The sequence below is a fragment of the Glandiceps talaboti genome, chromosome 7 (assembly GCF_964340395.1).
Source record: "Glandiceps talaboti chromosome 7, keGlaTala1.1, whole genome shotgun sequence".
In the NCBI taxonomy this organism is placed as follows: Eukaryota; Metazoa; Hemichordata; class Enteropneusta; family Spengelidae; genus Glandiceps; species Glandiceps talaboti.
Genome location: NC_135555.1, coordinates 4,239,119 through 4,260,716, shown reverse-complemented (window position 1 = coordinate 4,260,716; position 21,598 = coordinate 4,239,119). Strand labels below are relative to the sequence as shown.

The 21,598-nt window shown below is 34.5% G+C and overlaps 1 protein-coding gene across 2 annotated transcripts in view; it reads right to left on the bottom strand.

Annotated features, from left to right (window-relative positions):
- Positions 1-3,934: 3,934 nt before the first annotated feature.
- Positions 3,935-21,598, bottom strand: part of LOC144437575 (uncharacterized) — a 103,662-nt gene continuing 85,998 nt past the window's right edge. For both annotated transcript variants that reach the window (XM_078126537.1, XM_078126538.1), the window contains 4 exons: positions 10,698-10,924; positions 9,601-9,750; positions 8,361-8,590; positions 3,935-6,736 (listed from right to left, as the gene is read on the bottom strand). In XM_078126537.1, the coding sequence (XP_077982663.1) occupies positions 6,671-6,736; positions 8,361-8,590; positions 9,601-9,750; positions 10,698-10,924 (673 nt within the window). In that variant the 3' untranslated portion in view covers positions 3,935-6,670. The remainder of the gene's footprint in view (positions 6,737-8,360; positions 8,591-9,600; positions 9,751-10,697; positions 10,925-21,598) is intronic.

Sequence of the window (21,598 nt, the reverse complement as noted above, 5' to 3'; positions counted from 1 at the left end):
GGTGTTGTTACACATATTTTACAAACTAGGTGATAAGTGATACAAAATAGTTAGGATAAACTCATCAATTATTTGGAAAAAAATGGACATTCTGATTATTTGGTTTTACTGTTGTAGTTGTAACTAGTACTACCACCAGAATACATTACTAGAAATCACTCCTTACCCAAACATTTTTTCTTATCCCCCCCCCCCCCCCATGAGAAAATATTTCCAGAATAGATGGACAATACTTCATGTCATATACTGCTGTGTATGTTGATGTACTGCATTTTCACAAAACCACCACACACCTCTTTACAGCACTGTCCAAGACATGGGAAGGCAGTATTTTACGTTGCTTCAGTGAAGAAATGTACTCAGGCTTTGTGAGAATGTAGTATATACTGTTCAGTAATTTGACTACGAGTAATATGTACATTTCATAATAAATCCACATAAACTTCAACAAAATTATAAGATTGAGTGATAAGAAAACAACTAGTTACTAGTCTAGTCTGAGCACAGACAAGGAAAAGTTCCCTGTCTGTATCTGGTAAATTGAGTTTGTGTGATCAGGTACTGTGACCATGGCATAACTTTATGTTACACCAGAGTTGTATTTACTTCAAATTTGCATCATCACTGTGGTTGTGTCTAATATCTGTTGTATTTGCACAGTATCCAAAATGTACTAAAATCAGAGGACATTCCTTGCATACACTATCAATGTGTAACACACTTCAACTACTGTTCTAGTAAATTCTCCGGAACTTGCAAACCCGCCATGTTGAATGTTACATCATGGGAAATGTGATAATACATACTAATCAAATAGTATTGTAAACAATAATGTTACATTGTTTGTGATCACAAATGATCAATTCATAGTCACCCTGATCATTATGGGAGGTTTGTTTTATCAGTAGCTCCAGATTAGGTATTACGATAACCACTGATAATCCCATAGTCCTTTGCGTCTGAGCATGCTCAGTCTGGATTGCAAGTTCACTATTGTATCATGTATGTATGGATGTATGTGAGTGTTCATATATCTTTGTTTATTTGGGTCCCCTGTGTTGCAACACACAAGAGTTCACACACACACACACACACACACACACACACACACACACATAGTAAGAGTTCAATTTTGTAGTATCAAGGACTCCTATGTGATTGACCAAATCAATGAATATACTGTTTTACAAAGCATGGCTCCATAACGGTCAGAAATATCTCCCAATCAGGATACACGTCTATCACAATCCAGATTGGGAGATATTAATATACAGGTCTGTTTGATCAAAGTACAAGAACAATTTCAAAAAAAAATCTCTATCTGTATATATTACACACACTAAAACCCTAAAATTCACAAATATAACAGAAACACCAATGAATAACAAAAACATTAAAAAAAAAAAAAACCCACAAGAAACTGTACTCTAAATAAAAGGTAGTTCTCCAACACCAAAAATTGCTTTATTGCCCAAACTTACTTTCAAAAATTGGAACATTCCACACGTCACTGAAGAGTGGGGTGGGCAAAGGGTTTTTGCAGGACAGGTACATCCAAGGTACTGAAAGCCATAGGTCAGTACTATCAACAACATCAACTACACAATGTAGATTTTGTTTGTTACACTCCTGGTGGTGGCAGTCTAGGATGAAGCGGGTAAGCAGGCTTGTTAGAAATTTCACAGAAAAGGGGGTGTTTTTTCATTGGCCATCTAGGGCTGTGGAATAGTCAAATGTGGTACTTTTTCAGATCACCCTCCGAGAATAGGGGTAGGATGCCCTTTTCTACTTTCTCTCAGAAGAAACTTCCTGATGAAGGCCCAGGGACGAAGGTCCTGTACTGGAGTTCTGTAATCCCAGGACCATACAACTGAAACCTCCTGGATTTTGGAAATAAAGAGGTGTTTTTTGCAGTGATTTTCTCCCAGTGTTCTTCATAGAAATATTCCAGGAAAAGGGGTACAATCGAAATTTCACTAACAAGCATGGGTACCCACCCATCCAGGGACTGCCACCGCCAGGGTTACATTTTTTTAATGAATGGCGCCCTCTGGAGTCAATGGGAAAACATTTTACAGAACACTTCCGGCTGATGAAGAAAGTTTGCAAATATGGTCATGTCACTTTTTCGCTGTTGATCATCACTGAACTGCTGGAGGGCAAAATTTATCAGACACTTTTATTACGTCCACACAGCTACTCTTTCTGTGGAGTGGAATTCCTGTTGTCATGGTATTTTAGTTTGTGAACTTTTTACATCTTGGTTAACATATTTGAGACAAGCCTCAATCACAGGCAAAATGCCCTCAGTATATTTTGTGCCAAGTTACACCGATATTGTCAATGTTAAAAAAAAAGGAGCATTTTTTGTGCCCAAGTTATACAGATATTGTCAATGTTCAAAAAATTATACTGGACCATGGCAAGTGAAGAAGTATGAATGTCAAGTCTAACTTGTCCTTGAAAGTCATTCCTGTTTTTCTCCAAGTTGTAGTTTCTTGGTGTACAAACAGATACCTCCTGGTAGAAAGAGGACTACAGTCAAGATTGAAAGTTGATGCAAGTTTATCGGTGGAGTTTATTACACTGTAAACTGCTGGTTTGGAGATAAAATTGTGACGGAAAAGCATGAGATGTATCTATGATAAAAAGTGATGGATGCTTGTGCTATACTCTTATTTTGAACAGTTCTATGATATGGTAAAACTATTTGACATTAAATTTCAAAGTCTAAATCAAGTGTTTTGATAGAAAATCAATTATACAGTGTATTGTGGAACATATCTACAGACAAATGTGGCAAGGATGTCATTTGGCTATAATGTACAAAACAATATCACATGACATGGATGAGTAACATATTAAGTCTCATTTTTGTGCAAGATTTGAATGAAATTGACAACTGTCAGTAAACAAAATGTCTATGGGAATACCGGTGGACAGAGTAAAGCCTGTTAGGGCAAAATGGGCACACCGACAGACAAACTGAACTCATTCCATGAACCCTTTTATCTGGTAAAGCCTGTTAGGGCAAAATAACTGTACTCTGATTACAAGTGTGTCTACTGAAAAATATAACAGGAACAAAACAAAAACATTAAAATATTTCAAATATTCTCAAAAACTTCTGATGTTCTTTTTTTTCCTGGTAAAACTGTCACACATGACCACAATTCTGGTAGAATATATCACCCACTATGTTTGATCTTTCAAGCTGGCCCCGGTAGCTGTAACTGGAACAGATTTTTAGTTGTTCTCACCTTCAATTTATTTATACTGTACTTTCTGAAGCCATGTATAATTTACTCAGTGATCAAACCCTATCAGCATTGACAACTGTACAATATGTTGACAGATGAGTAACAGGTCCGTATTTCTTTCACAACTTTATATATTTCCATGATGTGAGTGTACATATTACTATCAATCACTCACAAAGAAGTATATTTCAGCATATCAAAATAATTGGACCACTGTATGTAAAGGTTTGCTGTACTTTTCAATGGACAATAATTAATGAAAAATTATGAACAGTTACAGCTACCAAAACTGTCACAGTGACAGCACACTTTCAACATGAAACTGTGCTTCAAATTTTTCGCACAATATTTCAAGAGCATCATGTTGTGGAATTATGCCTGGATATTTTGAACATCTCTGTGATGTCTGTTTTCTGTGTCTTTTATCACATTTGTACATTTGTCTAAACAGTAAATATACATCACATATGAACAAGAATCAACTTGTCCATAATAAACAAAAACATCAAATCATGACTTCTTTGTGTTAAAGACTCTACAGGCAAAAATCCTGGTCTAAATCACAATACAACCACCACCACAACAACCATCATCATCATCATCATCATCATCATCATCATCATCATCATGCAAACTACATCAAAAACATTTTCTTATTCACATTTAAGTCTCTCTATGTTTCATCTCTTCCTCTCTAGTAGTTAGTTATACTATTAACCAATAGAATCTTCAAAGACATTTTTTTAAACACTGAATATTATTTAATTTTGTAAAATACCACTAACCTAAACTATGACACATACATAGTCAAAAAATGTCCAAGAAAAAGGCCATACAATCACAAAAATATACAATCTGGATCATATCTTAAAACCATAATCCTTTAGGATAAAATCTTGCGACTGAGTAAATTGAGTCATATAATTTTGATTTGGCCCAGGACATTATTACAGTGATAGTACATGTATATGATATACACAGCGCAATCAACAGATGCACCAAAAATCTCAACCTACTCCACCCTTGTCTTTGAAATGGATTAGTCCTAAACAAATGATGGACAGTTCCATTGATACTTTCAAGGGGAGTTTTCCAATCTTATTTAAGGCAAAATGGACCATTTTAATAATGAGAATGTCAAGATTTGGCATTAAGTAAAGTAATCTGAACTTCTTTAAAATTGTATAAAATGTCCAGAGCTCCTATGAGATGTCAAAATCATCATCTTTTCCCCGCTATTGTTGAGCGAGTATTTTGTGATTTCTCTGTTTTTTGCCAATCTCTCTTAATGTGAAGGCAAGATTCAGAAACTGCTAATATGGTGCCTGTCCACTGCAAGTTGTGAGTTTTAAGGCACTAAATAGAAGAGACACTGACAATACCGTCACCAAACAATATCCGATTAAGTAATTTACAATCTACAATGACATGCATGTCTACTGGTATTTCATTATAAAGATATGATATGCTTTGCAATTTAGAATCCTGTCTCTTGTTCTCCCCCGTCAGTCATATGAAAACAAAGTCATTAATCTTAGGTCATGTTGAGGGCGCACTACATATATAAGAGTTCAAAACTTCCAATTAAAGTTGCAGTAGTCAGTTCAAATAGTACCAATTATCATGTGATCATAACTACCATGGCAGTGACAAAGACAAACACTGCTGTACATATTCATTCTCAAACACATTAACAACAGAATTGTAATGGCAGATTTTGCTTTTGGAGAAAATTGAAATATTCACTTGGTGGCATTTCAAGCTCTCAACTGTATTTTTACACAAAGGTGAAATCTTCTATGCGTAGAACATTATAAGCAGATTACACATGTACAGATCACGTTTGCTTTTCTGGAACAGTTCATATTTTAGCCAGCCCTTGTTAAGTGCAATTGGCCTTACATTAAAGAAAAATTGTATCAACATTTTCATTTACATGATATCACCCATTGTTATGCTAATTAGTACTTATCCTAAATTGGGGTGGGGGTGGGGGTGTTCGTACTATTTGTTGATTACCTCACCTCATTATCTGGGTTGTCAGTTTCACTGAGACCGAATAAGTACATTATTTTTTAATAACAATAATTTTCTGTATGTTTTACACAACATTTACAACTACAACTTGCTCTCACTACTGATACCTGTGTCAAATGAAATATTTCCTTTGTTATGCAATCATGCATTCATTTTTGCGTAGATACCTATCAAAACATGTGTATTTGCATATAATTTAGAAAAATAATCTTTCCCAGACTTGCGAATTTCTTGAAATCTAAGAGCACCAGTTGTGATCACCACAACTTTGCTATCACTCATTCTAAAGACAATCATTAAATCTCACATTTTTAACTGTTTCCCCACTTGATGAAGTTTTTGTCCCTACATGTACACTGTTACTTCAACTTGGAATGTATTATCTTTTAACTCATTATCAAGTTTAATCAATTTTACTTACAATAACTTTAAGCATCTATGTAATTATAGCTGATTACCCTCTGTGTTTTATAGATACCGTAAACCTGCACATTTTCACTACAGAAAACAAAAACGCAAAAATAAGTCATGACTAAAATGCCTTCTTGGACATGAACACAATCTACCTGTCTGGTAATTAGTGAAAATTAGTCTTTGAAAACTAGCTGAAGACTGTAAAATAGCAAAATTTTCTAGAAGCAAAAATATCTAGGTTTACAGTATATTTGTAAAGGGAACAAAATTGAGAGATACTAAGGACAACAACGAGCACATGACCCCCTAGGTCAAGAGTAATTATGAATTAAATCGACAGCATCTCATGATCTGGAGTAGTTAGGTTTAAAGAGTCGTTAATTTGAAAGACATATAACGTGCTGCTTAGATGTGGATACAATTTGGCAAAGTAGAACATTAAAATACTGCCTTTAATCATACAATGATCAATTAATTTGGCAACTCAGTAATTATTGTCAAGCTGATAGCTGTTAATAAAGTTATATAGGCTAGTGATGAATTTTTGTAGAGAATTGGAACACAACGCAAAACACTTAATACTAAGTAATCCATTTTCTGTTAGAAATTGTGATGGGAACATGTAAACATTGTAATTTTGGTAGTACTTGTAATTTTGGTACAGGTATGTTACTACTGATAGGGACAATACAACATCATATCTGGGTTTTTTTCATTTTTATATATATATAAATTGACAATTTAGAGGTTGGATCTACCATTACAACTCTGATGGTTGGATTCTAGACACACTACTGTCTTTACAGTTTTATAAACCGTAAAAAAAACCCACAATACCGACAAAATCTTCATTTTAAAATCTTTTGGGTGATCACTTTGTCAATCCAGTTATGCAAATTTATCAAGGTCATTCAAGGTCAAGGTGCATCAAGATTACTATATCCTATTTTCTATTCTGTCTAGTTATTAGCCTCTTCTTCGGGTTCAGCTCCGTTGTCAGCCAATAGGACATCCTCATCATTTTCCTATGAAATAAAATATATGTATTAATATGATGGGGTGGTGATATCAAGATAAAGGTACAACAATGGGGAACAAAATAAAAATATTTAAAAACTATTACGGGAAAGCAACTTTAGAAATATGACGTAAGTAAAGGGGGAGAGGTACATGTACTTCTACATACAATAGTGTGAATCATTTGTTCTGAAGTTGGAGACCAAATGAGAATGACTGAACTTGAACTTGAGAAATGAGAGATGTAGATGACATTACACTGTTAATGGTGATTCAGGGACAGTATGCCCTCAAAGCCAATTTGATGCGCCACTGACGCACACAATTTCTAGTGATGCACCAAAATTTGGTGTTCCCTATCTCTTACTATGTGGTGACTCACAAGAAATGCCTTTTTTTTTCTCATTTTGACTCACAACAACAAAATTTGGTTATCATTAGAGGACACACTGATCAGGCATATAGTACAAGTAATACAAGGCTATATATACAGCAAATGTGATTCACAAGGGACTTCATTGTGAGGCCAATATTCCAGATTACAAGATCAGTTACAGCCTCACATTGAATAGAAATCAAGACATTAACAAAGCCTAAGACCCCTAAACAATGATTTACTATGATTTACTATGGTTGCCATGGAAACTCCATGGCAAAACAGGGAAGGAAGCCTCAAAGGCTTAGATAATCCCTCTTTTTGTTCTTATGCTGATCAAGTCTAATTTTAAAGTCACACACAGTCTTGGCTTCAATAACAAATTCAGGTAAATCATTCCAATGATATACAGTCTGTTGAGTGTAGAACATAGAATATGGACTTAAGTGAAGTCAATGCTAACTCTATGACTGATTTCCCCTTGTTCCTTTAGCAAGTAGAACAAATACTGTGTTTTGATGCAGACAAAGAAAACACACTATGATTGACAGTCTTCAAAATAAGGGTAAATGATATGATAATTTCAGCAATCAGATCACACAAGGGTTTCCCTGATACAATTAGAGATGTTTTGCCAGAAGGCTTAACAGTCTCATTTCACTCAAGGTTGAATCCTATTTATATCAATCTTCTACAACTTCACAGCTACAACTGCAATGTTTTTCATAAATGTTTTGTTAGATAAAGTGACTTAGTCTTGGTATCGTACACCCTGAATAGTAATGAACCACCGGTGGGTAAGCATATTTTTGGAGCTGTATACATGATATGTTACAATAAATCAAAGCAAATGGATTTTTGGGTCCACACCCAAAAATCAGTGCCCTCAATGGTGACCAAGATTTCAACCTATTACTGTACTACTTATGGATAAGATCAACTGCTGATTAATATGCAAATTGTCTAATTATTGGTATTTTAACAATTTCCAGTAACTATATTGTGGTTGTCTGATAAAAAAAATGATATCTCCAGTTACAACTAGTGCAGTTTTAATATGGTGACAAATTTAAAACCGAGTTTTCGCTCAAGATTTAAAATTGCCACTACACTACCTACGGATAATATGGACCACTACTTAACAGAGAGAATGGTGTCTTTTTTACAAGAAATTAATACATTTTTGGTGAAAACATTTTTGGTTACTTAATGAAAGAAACTCTCATTTGCATCTAGTGCAGGTTTAAGAATATTACCTGAGATTCGTCTTCATCTTTACAGGTATCTTGACTTTTTTCACCATTCTCTTCGCTCTCTTCCATCTTTGGGTCATTGTCTTCATCTTTCAATTCATCTTTCAGTTCTGGTGGTTCCTCCGAGTAGACTTGTACTTGATGGTTTTCTTTGGCGTGTCTCATTAATAGCCATGCCGAGTTAAATCGTTCAGCACACATATTGCACACCCATGCCACTGGTTCTGGAAAGTCTACAATGTTAAACAAATATAGTGAATAAATATTATTTAGAATATTTACGTTTACATTCAAATTTCTTGAAAAAGCCCACTCATGGTGTGAAACCTGTCAAAGATTCAAGCTTTTTGTATTGAACGACTACTGTAATAAATATACTGAAGTCTCTCATAGCCAAAGTTGATATTTCAATATTGCGTTATCATTACAGACATAATGCAACATGGCTTCCATAAACAGGTGAGCCAAACACAACATGCCTTCCAAAAACTGTTACTCCGTAATTATTTATTAATACTCCATGTCAGGTAAATAGTCATGTACAATTCAACTAGTTCTGAACTTAATATTAAATAATTACCTAGTATACTTCAGCTGAATCATCCAGTCTTCTTCTTCAGCTGTTATTGCATACAATTCAATGACATATACTTGTCATAAAACTGCACCAGGTTGGAAATACCGATAGTATACAACGCCCTCTATGGCAGTCATATGACAAGTCTATGTCATTGAGTCATTGAACCAGATACAATAACAACTAAAGAAGGATGAGTGATTTGACCAAAATATACTAGGTAAACTAATGACACCAGAACAAAGGAAACAACATATTTGGTTGTACAGTGAAACTGTCTGGGGTTTATGGGAAGGAGAACACAACAAACTGTGCCAATTACATTGTTGTAGTTTTTCGTAAAATCACAACCCTCTTTTATGGCACAGCAAAATAATATGCCTTGGCTTATAAGAATGTAATTAGACAGTACAATGGTACAGACGAACAGTATAAATTATGATTCAGAGTGGAAAAATAAATATAACTTTTGAATATGTAGTATATGACTTCGTGAAAAGAGGAAAACAGTTTTAGAGTTAGCAATATGGTAGAACTGTGGTAAAAAGGATAAAAAATTGACTATTTGAGCTACTATGAAGCATATAGAAGAGAAACATATATGCACTGGAGGAGGAGGGGGGCACTGTGAATCTACAAAATTACTAAATCAGCTATTTTAACTACCTGAGCTGTTCTGGTTGTTTACGTCTGTCTTGGTTGCACATTTACACACAAACTTAAGTGCGCATCCTTGTTTTTTGTGTTCTTGAAGTTCATCAACATCTGTGAACTGTTCTTTACAGTTGCCACATATAAGTATATCTGGTGATGGATCTGTAGAAAACAAATCATAACAATTACACATTAGTTATAGATTACCATGACAACTACAAAGAGTAATTCATAATATATCCTTTGATATCTTTCTTTCTTTGTTTCCATTATTGTTTTTGTATTCAAAGTTTTAGGTGAAAATGGTAATAATTACTTTCTAAAACATACCATGATTTATAAATTTTTTTCTAAAACTACTGTTATTATAAAAACACTGAAGGGTATAGGTACTCATGGTTCATTAATATTCAGTGTACAACTGGAATACATTGTTTCTGCTGACTCCCATGATGCACTAGCCCATAGCAAAGATACCCTATAAATGCACAGGATCAATTTGTTGCTTCTCTGAAATCGTAAGTAATTGTGGGTGATGTAAAATGACAAACAAATTGACTCTCCAGAACCCATAGTTTATGAAAATATCTAGTTCCTTGAGTGGTGAGCCACTATGACGTTACTAAGCCAGGTAAGTACCAGATGAAACCTGACAATAATGATACTTTTCTATGAAGAAGAGACACAGCTGATGTTAGTGATGAAAAGATTCCAACACAACATTTATACATCTTAGTGAGTGTAGTTTGAAAATACATTAAAAATTGATGTACAATAATAGATGGCCTACAAGTTTACAACATCTATTATATGCATTTGCAGTTTGAATCATGAATATGTAAATATATAACTAGTTCTCACTATATCAAAGTTGCAACCCTCAAATTTTCAAATGTTTTGAATTTGTTATTCATTTCAAATTTTGTGACAGAAAATATGAATCAAGTTTTTAAAACTAGAAGTCTCGCAAGGTATGGGGTTAATGTTCACCTGACTGTATGCAATAACTCACTCAAAAAGAATACTATTGTGTCAAATATAGAGTGAAAAAGCCCCAGGACTTGAGCAACTTGAGCAAAGTAGATAAAGATGAGATTAAAAAACCCTACCTCCTGCACCACTATCATCTGTTTTAATCTGTGTAATTGTCTTTGAAACTGTGAAGGGTTTCTTTGTAGTAAAAGTGGTAGGTTTAGGTGTAGTAGTAGTAGTAGTAGTAGTAGGTGTGAAATCACGGCGAGGTCTCTTAGCTGGTGGTACTGACGTAGAGGCTGGTGATAGTCTTGGTGTAAACGATCTAACATGAGGGGCATAAGGATCAATATTACCGTTACCTCTGCAAGAAGAGTCAAAGTCAGTGATGCCATCAGTTCATGTGACAAACAGCACCATTGGTTGGAATAGAATATGTTGCCATGGTAATGGGTTGCCATGGTGAATGAATACAAATCACATCATTGTTTGTTACCATGGTAAACACTAGTATATGGTGTATGACAGTTTTGTTACTCATGTTGGCAGAATGACGTTTGTTCATTGTTTTATTTGATGTTTTCTCTAACACTTGTTTAGTCTGTAAAAGACCAATCAAATCAATGCCCATGTACAATCACCAAAACTTTGTAGTTACCATGGTAACTAAAACCAAAATAAGCAGTAACTCTGAAGCATGACATAAATTTATTGTTTATGTTTTTATATTAATGGCACTCAAAAAATTGCAATTCATATTTAATACATAGAATTTTATGATTTTAGTATTTTCATCTCCCTTCTTTCGAAAAAAATCCATTTGAAAGTGATACCTATATACGTATGTGAACATCATCTTGAAAACAGATTTTATAGGACATTACAAGTCAATTCACTCCCTTGAGTTGGCAGAGAAAATAATTAGAGCAAAAAATAACATCTTATACACATAAATACATGCTTAAATCATACACTTTAATATGTAGACTGAAAAAAAAATGATGAATAAATTATACCAAATTGTCAGTGAAAAATATCTCTGTAGAAAAATATAAAATGATTCAGTGTTACTGTTTTAGTGCAAGTTATGACTAAGAATATGGTTAATTCATAAAAGATTTCATAATTAAATTGTAAAAAAAAAATTGTGCAGTGATGTCTTATGCAAAAATGTTATCCTCCTAAACAAAAAGGAACAAAAAAAGGTTAAAAACTGCCAGAAAAAAAAAGTAAATTTTAAAGTATAGATTCTTGAAAAATGTCAAGAAACAGGTGTAGGATTAGTGTTAAAGTAATGTTAGTTACTGATAACATGTTACACTTCCATTCTGATAGCATAATCACTAGTTATATCACCCACAAGTAATGGTTTGTCTGATCTAATTACAAAGTTTTATCAAACTGAATTTTTCCTTCCTTTGCAGTAGTTCCAAATTCACAACATAAGTAATTCACCTAGTTTATTTTGGCTAAATCACCTCGCCTTCTACAGCTGTTTTTGTATTGTTACAATACTGACACGAGGTATGTTATTTATGCTCTAAGTACAGAACTACTACTAAATGTAATTCCAGGACAAGGAAACAATGTTTTTGGTTGTATATTTTGGTGTTTGAACAGACCAAGTACACACACAGCTTGATACAATCTGCTTAAAATCTGATGTAGTGTATACATCGCAATTTCTTTTTGGCTGTTATGTTTACTGTCGTTTCTGACACAATAACATCGGTTTTCCCTGAGCCACGTGAGAGTGCTGAGTGAATTCACTCAACCCACGAAAAAGCATAATACACAGAAACATATGTACAGTACTTCAGAGCGCTATATTAGAAAAGAGCATAAGCACAGAGTGTAGACAATGATGTTATTGTTATTGTGTGGTCGTTCTCTTTCTTACAATTTCAAACGTTAAGAGTTATATTTAAAAACTGATTCTGGTTGGCTACTTGTCAGTACAAGATTGAGTTTGAGAAAACCTATGGTATTGTCAGATGTATGTAACGAGCGCTCACAAAAGAACAAACGACAGTAAACGTAACAGCCAAAAAGAAATCGCGATGTGTACACTACATCGGATTTTAATCAGACTGAGCTTGATGAGGCTCGTTAAACTCAGAAAAAGGATTCAAATAATTTATGTTTGAAAAACAGTTGTCTGACAGAGCTTCAGAAAAAGTTGGTCAAAGACAAAAGTATAATCCTATTTAATCATTATGGTTCCACTGATAAGATAACACTAATGGAAGAACCTGGGATTGAAACCCTGGCCTCTAACTGGAACAGGCAAAACATTACTAGCAGGTAGCTATAACTTCTGATTATGCTATCAGAACTAAACATTACAACATATCACTTGATGTTACATAAATACAGTAAGAAATGGATAAAAATCATCGTTGTGTTCATCCAGAAAATTACACAGTATAAATGTTTTATTTAAGTTTACACTAAATCATCTCGTGTAGGACTACTTAACTTTAATGACACAGTACAAAGATTTAATGAACTTGAAAATTGAGTTACACAAAATCAGTATGATTTCCGTGTCTTCAAATATTTGATTATTATATAAACACATCACTACTTAATATCACACAATTATCTTTGCAGACAGACCAGTGATGGCCTCGCATCTCCCTCCTCCCCCTCATTTACACAAAGTAGAATAGCCCAGTCCACAAATACAAAAGGGATGTACCAAACTAGAAAGATGGAAGGGGAAACTACTTTTCATGCATCAATACACATAGACAAACACCATTCGACAACCAAATGCATTATTATAGCATGCACATTAGCACAGACATTAAGCTATGATGGGTATTCTACAACATACACATAGCGAATATAAATTTACATTTGTCATGATTTCAACTTTGTGTGGGATTCTTAACTCCTTCAGGGCTTATTGCTGTTAACAGCTGATTGATCTTTTAAAGACAATGTGTCACAGATATGGACAATGTGATACATATTTGGTTTAAAAAGTGTGTAAAAAAATAATAACATGAAATTAAATAATAAATAATAAAGCAAGCAAAGGCATAGGTTGTACTTTTCAAAAAAGTATATACCCGGTACTAGGAAAAATATCTGGAAATTCAAAATCATCAAATAAATATACAGTAAACAGAAACACAGGCACAGAAGAAAGTAGATACAGAAAGAAAAGTTACCAGAGATTAAATACTTTCAAATTTGATAAGTAGTTCTAAACATGTGTAGTCATTTCCAAACTTATTACACAGCATTGAATAAATAAAAATAATACGTGGCAATAGTCATAGCAGTGATATTATTTCATATTTCGGATTCTCAATCTAACTGAAATTTAAAAAAAATAAATATTTTAACATATTGTGATTTAGAGAGAATGTTTGCTCTGCAAACTGAACAATGTACTTTAAATGGAAATCATTCCTATATCTTGTAACAACTACATTCTTTTGAGTTGTACTTTGAAGAAGGATATGTCAGATATGAAACATCGATGTCAAAATGTATGACATATATGCCACTGTCTTTGACATTTGCATCTTTGTGCACAAAAAAATAAATTATTAATGCAAAAACAACAACAAAGTATTGATGCAAAGCTAAATCAAAGATGCATTACCACTGAAATCAAATAAATGTGTACTGTAGTACAGTATTTCACACTGACACATAAAAGCACACAAAAAGTGCAAAAAAAAGAAGACAAGCTAAAGTAAATAACCTTTGAGACAAAGATTCAAGTGAACCGGAACATGGAAGTAGCCACGACTGAGGAGTTAAGAAACCACTGTAAAACATGAGATGCAATGAATTTGAAGACTACCTCTCAAAGTATCCGTCTCTATGGTAATCAAAGATTTCAAGAGGTGTGAGTGCTAGTGGGTCATACAGTCTCTCAAATACGCCATTCCTACCGCAGGAAGTTTGCATGGAAAGCAAAGCAAATAGATAGCAAAGTTAGTGGATAGAGTCACTTTAATAACTACAGTGGGTCAAAATAGTCTCTCAAATACGCCATTCCTGAACAGCCATGAGTGGCTTGGAAAGCAAAGCAAATAGACAGCGGAGTTAGTGGATAGAGAATAAACCTTATTTCCCTCTGTTGCACAGGAGTTGTACATTCATCCACTACAAACATGACAAGATTTGTACAAAAATGTTGTACTTCAATGTACAAAGCTTTACCAGAAATGACTGCAGTTGGTTTACAATATCTACTAGTTGTATAAACCCCTTGGCAAATTAGCAGTACGAAAAAAAATAATAGAGCTACAAGGTCAGTATCAGATGTGAGAAGTGAGCCGACAAATTGTCTTGTTAATTCTGTCACTGTACGCCATGTTCCTTAAAGTGCATTATTTGTACGACCTTCAACAATTGGATATTTTGAACAAAGGAGTAACTGGTAAATCTGATATGGAACTACTGATGGTTCTCTTTGTAATGGTGACGAGACAAAATTAAAACATCTTCAAAAATGCAGAAACAAACCAGACTTAGAATGAGTGTTAATGAAAACACTATATACTGGGAATGTGATGAATATGTAATATCGATATACAGGTAAAAGGTGGAAAACATGTAAAGGAAAAATACACAAAAATAAATTAGCTCTGTGAACTGTTGCCATCTCATTATCTTTCGATGGAAAAAAATGCAAATCGATAAGAGATCGTCCACAAAAGCAATCAGCTTCTGCTGCTGAGAGGTCAGGTGATCAATCTACACATCTGCAGACACTCTCACGTACTAACAATCTAAAACATGTACGACTTTTCAAATTAACAAAAAGGAAGAAAATAATTGATAATTTTGAAAATAAAGAACAAAAAGTTAGAAATATTTCTACCATCGTGTTGGAACCATAAGCTCTCCAAATCTATACATGGTGATCGAGGTACTGGAAGTTGGTATGCTTGCTTACAGACTGTGTATACAGCAATCACACATCTCCTGTGTACTGACAATCACGACAGACTGGCAACAAATACAGCAGACACTACAACTTATACAGCGCCCTCTAGAGGCAGCTATAAAACGCTGCCTGATTCCTGATTGTGTAGGTTTTACTAATAAAACCTTGTGAATAGATTGCTTGAGGCAATTTCTTTTTTACTCTCAAAATAAAAACAAGTTTCTTGATCTTGCTAATCACTCCTGAAGATATTGTACAAATTACCATGGAAACCACTACTCCTGTAGGGATAGATTCATATTCGTTGGCATACCTCACAGTCTGTATGACATGTGAATCTACAATGGTGTGTTATCTATCTAGGACAAAGAATTGATGATTACTGACATGTCCTGTCATACTCTGATTTAATAATACCCTTGTTTCATGTCCATAATTATATTTTAAACACATTCTCAAAACCACAGAAATGATTATGTATGTATATACGTATCTCTTGGGTACTTATTTTCTTCACTCATGTCAAAACAATTTCCAACTGAGTGCTTTTCACCGACAGAAGGCCGCTATCTTCAACATCATTTTTCTTCATAATTGCAGTCCTAACCTCAAGAGCTGCGTTAAAGGGTTCACTGTCAACATACATTACAACTCTACAGTCTACATTCAGTTTCAAGAGAATTGTTTATCTCTCTGTAGAACTATGAATCATCGTCACATAAGTTGAATAGTGACAGACATCACATACAAAGGCACTAAATTCTCTGTTTATGCTAACGCTTTCTTTCTTCCTTCATTATCCTGATTAGGCATTAAAATTTTCATCATTAAATAAACATCATTTTTCCCAACACTGTCGATGTCCCTGAGTCAGCTGCAATATTTCACATTATCACCGTGCAATCTCAGTTTCGTGATCGAACAAATATTAAATCGTTTAAAATATTCATAACATATTGCTAGCTCAGATAAATTTTAAATTGTTTCAATCATGCATATGAATAAACACACTGTGAATAGCTATTCTCAAAGTTGTTATCTGAAACAGGAATTACACAATTTAACCTAGGGAGGAAATTGTAATATTTTGGCTTGGAGACCATGTATGTGTAGCCTTATTACAGTTGTGACAAATTCATCCAAACGGTTGCTTCTCAGTCTTTATATCTATCATAGTACACTGTACAAATAAAATGTTCGAAGCGATTGAAAGTAACATCAAAATATACTCCTTGCAAATATCATGTCACCTCTTACATACTCTCTCAGATTGGTTGACACAACTGGTATGATTAACTCTATTACAATCTCTTTCCATCCTAATTATCGACTATCAATAAATTACTTTCCTTTTCTCTCTCATCTTATCATAGCAGCATGTATTGGAATTTTAATACCCTGAAGCTAATTACACACTGAGTATGAATTAATCTATTTCATGAACAGATTCTATCAAAAACAAGACTTCCTTCAGGGTAACTATTGATAATTTGATTTCAACATGATGAGGAAGGAACATGCCTGCTGTAAAATCAATACATATGTATTCATCACATTAAAGTCATGTTCACATTGTTACTTTTACAGTGGTCACCATTTTACACTGCTGTAAAATCAATACATATGTATTCATCACAAGTCATGTTCACATTGTTACTTTTACAACACTGGTGCCTATATCTCTCTTGATAGCAAAGGTTCCAGAAGCTAGAATACGACAAAATGTTTGTGCATCTCAACAAATTATATTATCTCACACTGACTCGTCAGATATACAGCTTCAGTGTGCATTAGTCAGCCACAATTTCCCCGACAGGTGTTCATGGTTGTTGGGGTACAATATTTTGTGATTATCAATAATCATTTGGTCATTTTCTTACTTCATGACTTGTATACAGCTCAACTTCCAGTCACCAGAGACAACAAAAAATCACAAACACTATTTTCAGGGTCATTTTGAAGTATATGCATCTAATACTAATGCACACTCTCACAGCAAGTTGTTGAGGACAGACAAAGATTGAAGCCTCAAAGGAGACCACTTACTCCATCAGTAAATCAGAAAGCTCAGGGCGCAATACAACTAACAGCATGGCCAGCCAACGTCTACTAAGATCACAGTCTACATCACATTAGCAGCTAATCTGACACAAAATAAAACTGCGCCAAATGTTTCTACCCACTGACTCTTACAGGGCTCAGTCGCCATGGTGTCTGCTTCACAAATTTACAAACAAATGTCTCTTGAACAGATTATATCTACTTTGGAAATTTACTTTCTTGCATGGAAAATTCACCTTTACAGCAACATTGATTTTGATATCGTAAAAAGATCAGGTCTTTTAAGAGCTTATCTGCAGGAACACTGCATTTAGTTGCCAGGAGAATTTCCTGTGCTCCTTACTCAAAAAATTCAATAAGTAAACCTATAAAAAGAGTCATGTCTTTCTGGGAAATTTGCGTCATTTACAAATACCAGGCGATATTTTCTGATAAGATTACCATGCCATAATATCTCTCAAGAAAAGTCCTATTCTGTGTTATGCTTGCAGAAATATCTGGTGTAGTATGTTGAAAAAAAAAATTATGGACACTGTGAATTGTGCATTGTGTGTTTTGGAAAGAGAACCTAAAGGTGTACGAGATAACAAGCTGATTGCGTGATTTGACTATCACTAAGTATTTGATTTGTCATATGATCACAGCTAGTCTGATTTAGCTTCAATGACAGTCACTGCTATGTGGTTCTGACTGACTAGCTTCAATGACAGTCACTGCTATGTGGTTCAGACTGACTAGCTTCAATGACAGTCACTGATATGTGGTTCTGACTGACTAGCTTCAACGACAGTCATTGCTATGTGGTTTAGACTGACTAGCTTCAATGACAGTCATTGCTATGTGGTTTAGACTGACTAGCTTCAATGACAGTCACTGCTATGTGGTTTAGACTGACTAGCTTCAATGACAGTCATTGCTATGTGGTTCAGACTGACTAGCTTCAATGACAGTCACTGCTATGTGGTTTAGACTGACTAGCTTCAATGACAGTCATTGCTATGTGGTTTAGACTGACTAGCTTCAATGAGTCATTGCTATGTGGTTCAGACTGACTAGCTTCAATGACAGTCATTGCTATGTGGTTTAGACTGACTAGCTTCAATGAGTCATTGCTATGTGGTTTAGACTGACTAGCTTCAATGACAGTCATTGCTATGTGGTTTAGACTGACTAGCTTCAATGACAGTCACTGCTATGTGGTTCTGACTGATTAGCTTCAATGACAGTCATTGCTATGTGGTTTAGACTGACTAGCTTCAATGACAGTCATTGCTATGTGGTTCAGACTGACTAGCTTCAATGAGTCATTGCTATGTGGTTCAGACTGACTAGCTTCAATGACAGTCATTGCTATGTGGTTTAGACTGACTAGCTTCAATGAGTCATTGCTATGTGGTTTAGACTGACTAGCTTCAATGACAGTCATTGATGTGGTTCAGACTGACTAGCTTCAATGACAGTCATTGCTATGTGGTTTAGACTGACTAGCTTCAATGACAGTCACTGCTATGTGGTTCAGACTGACTAGCTTCAATGACAGTCATTGCTATGTGGTTCAGACTGACTAGCTTCAATGACAGTCATTGCTATGTGGCTCACACTGACTAGCTTCAATGAGTCATTGCTATGTGGTTCAGACTGACTAGCTTCAATGAGTCATTGCTATGTGGTTTAGACTGACTAGCTTCAATGACAGTCACTGCTATGTGGTTTAGACTGACTAGCTTCAATGACAGTCACTGCTATGTGGTTTAGACTGACTAGCTTCAATGACAGTCACTGCTATGTGGTTCAGACTGAACTGACTGTCCTGATGATGCTCTGTTAATAACAGGGCCAAAAATAGTTTAAATAGAACTTTTGGAAACCTTTTGAGTAGAGTTTGTTGAGGCCATCCAGTTTTCAATTGTGAATTTGTGTTCTCTACACAGGCAAGCAGGCAGACACACAGACATACTTACATACACATACATACATACATACATACATACATACATACATACATACATACATACATACATACATACATACATACATACATACATACATACATATTTTTACATACATACATACATACATACATACATACATACATACATACACACACACACACGTGCGCATGCATACATACACATACATACATACATACATACATACATACATACATACATACATACATACATACATGCATACACACACACACACACACACACACACACACACACACACACATAATGTCAACAAACTTGTACTATTGTAACTGCAAGACATTATTATGTGTGCTGAATACTTTAGTACCAATACTATACATATTGCATCAATAATTTAGTTTATCTCTCCTATATCAATTATCACAAAATGAAAAAAATAAAAACTGTTAGAAATTTGATGCATGTATAAATATCAAATTTGCTGAAACATACTTCTGGAGATTTTCAAAAATAATGATACAGAGTCCAACTAACAAAGCCGACATCTATTTCCTCTTCAGAAAAAAATAAATAAATAATTTTACTTTTCATTCTGCTGTTAAGTGAGTAACATGTCCCTCAAGAAAGACAATCTGGCTTAAAACAAATTCAATCTAACTCTTGGAAAACACTATGAATAAAAAATTCAGTTTGTTCCCGCGGGTACACATTCAGCGGTTGTGAGAAAGGTTTCACGACTACAGTAAGCTGTTGGTGTTTTAATTATACATGCAGTTGGGTAGAGAGGTAGTTTACAGATTTACACCTTGCGGCAATCTAGTATTCAAGTTAGCCCAGTTCTGATATTTCCATTAACCTGTTTTATTCACAATCAAGTACTAGAAAACAGCTGCTGAATCAGAACACTTACAACTCACAAAAGGTGACAGCTAATACTTCAATGAGGTTTCTTTCTGAGGATATAAGGTAATTTGAAATCAGGCTTGTTCGAATATTTGGATATCTAGCTTGCACAACTTGAATTAACACCTGATAACAAACATTTTGAAAGCACCCCAAACATCCAACACAAACCGAGTAGAAGTTTGACCTAACTTCTCTACTATGTAAGAATACAGACTGTGACAAAATCAAGTTGCATGGTTTTTGCACGAGAAGGAGAATGTTTGACTACATGTATATCCGATACTTATGTCTTGCCTGATTTCAGTAGTCACATTTACTCACTTTCTCAAAAAATAAATACTCTTACAGTTGATTTTAGATGACAAAATTGTTGTGTATTTGCTGTTTGGCTACTAAGATCAAACGGCATGGCAACTACTTCTCCGTGATATCAAAAAATAAATACTCTTACAGTTGATATTAGATGACAAAATTGTTGTGTATTTGCTGTTTGGCTAGATCAAATGGCATGGCAACTACTTCTTCGTGATATCAAAAAATAAATACTCTTACAGTTGATTTTAGATGACAAAATTGTTGTGTATTTGCTGTTTGGCTAGATCAAATGGCATGGCAACTACTTCTCCGTGATATAAAGAAGTAATGTGCACATTTTTGGCTACAATTTATAGCAATATTGCCTCCTGGCAACACACGTAGGGGTGACTTGCACCTGTTTATTCATTCCTTTCACAGACTGTTATTTGTATTCTTTGTGGATTTTAATGTCAATTATTAGAGTATCTGTTATTAGCAAGGTCTCGTCTATCTTGATGAGCAGTATTTGTTGATATTTTTGTTGCTATTCATACGATCTCTCATCAAACCTGTGATAAAGACTACGAAATAAATAAAATAAATAAATAAAACATCTGGATAGTTCTAAACCTGGTAACCCTACCATTTGGTCCTTGCTCTTCAATCAACTGAAAGTACTTGGAACTAAGAATCACACAAAATTTACAAATTCACTGTTTAATTCATGTAACACTTTTGAGTAAAAACAATACTTAGCAAAAATGGAGGAGTTAAAGATATCAAGTTGCCAGTTATTTTATGGGTAAACATGTCTGCTGAGTTCTTTCAAAAGAAATGGTTTCATACAGGTCTTTGTTTCTTTATAACAAACTCCTTATATGACATGAAAGGGTGTTTGTTATAGTGAACTGTTCACTTTATATAATAT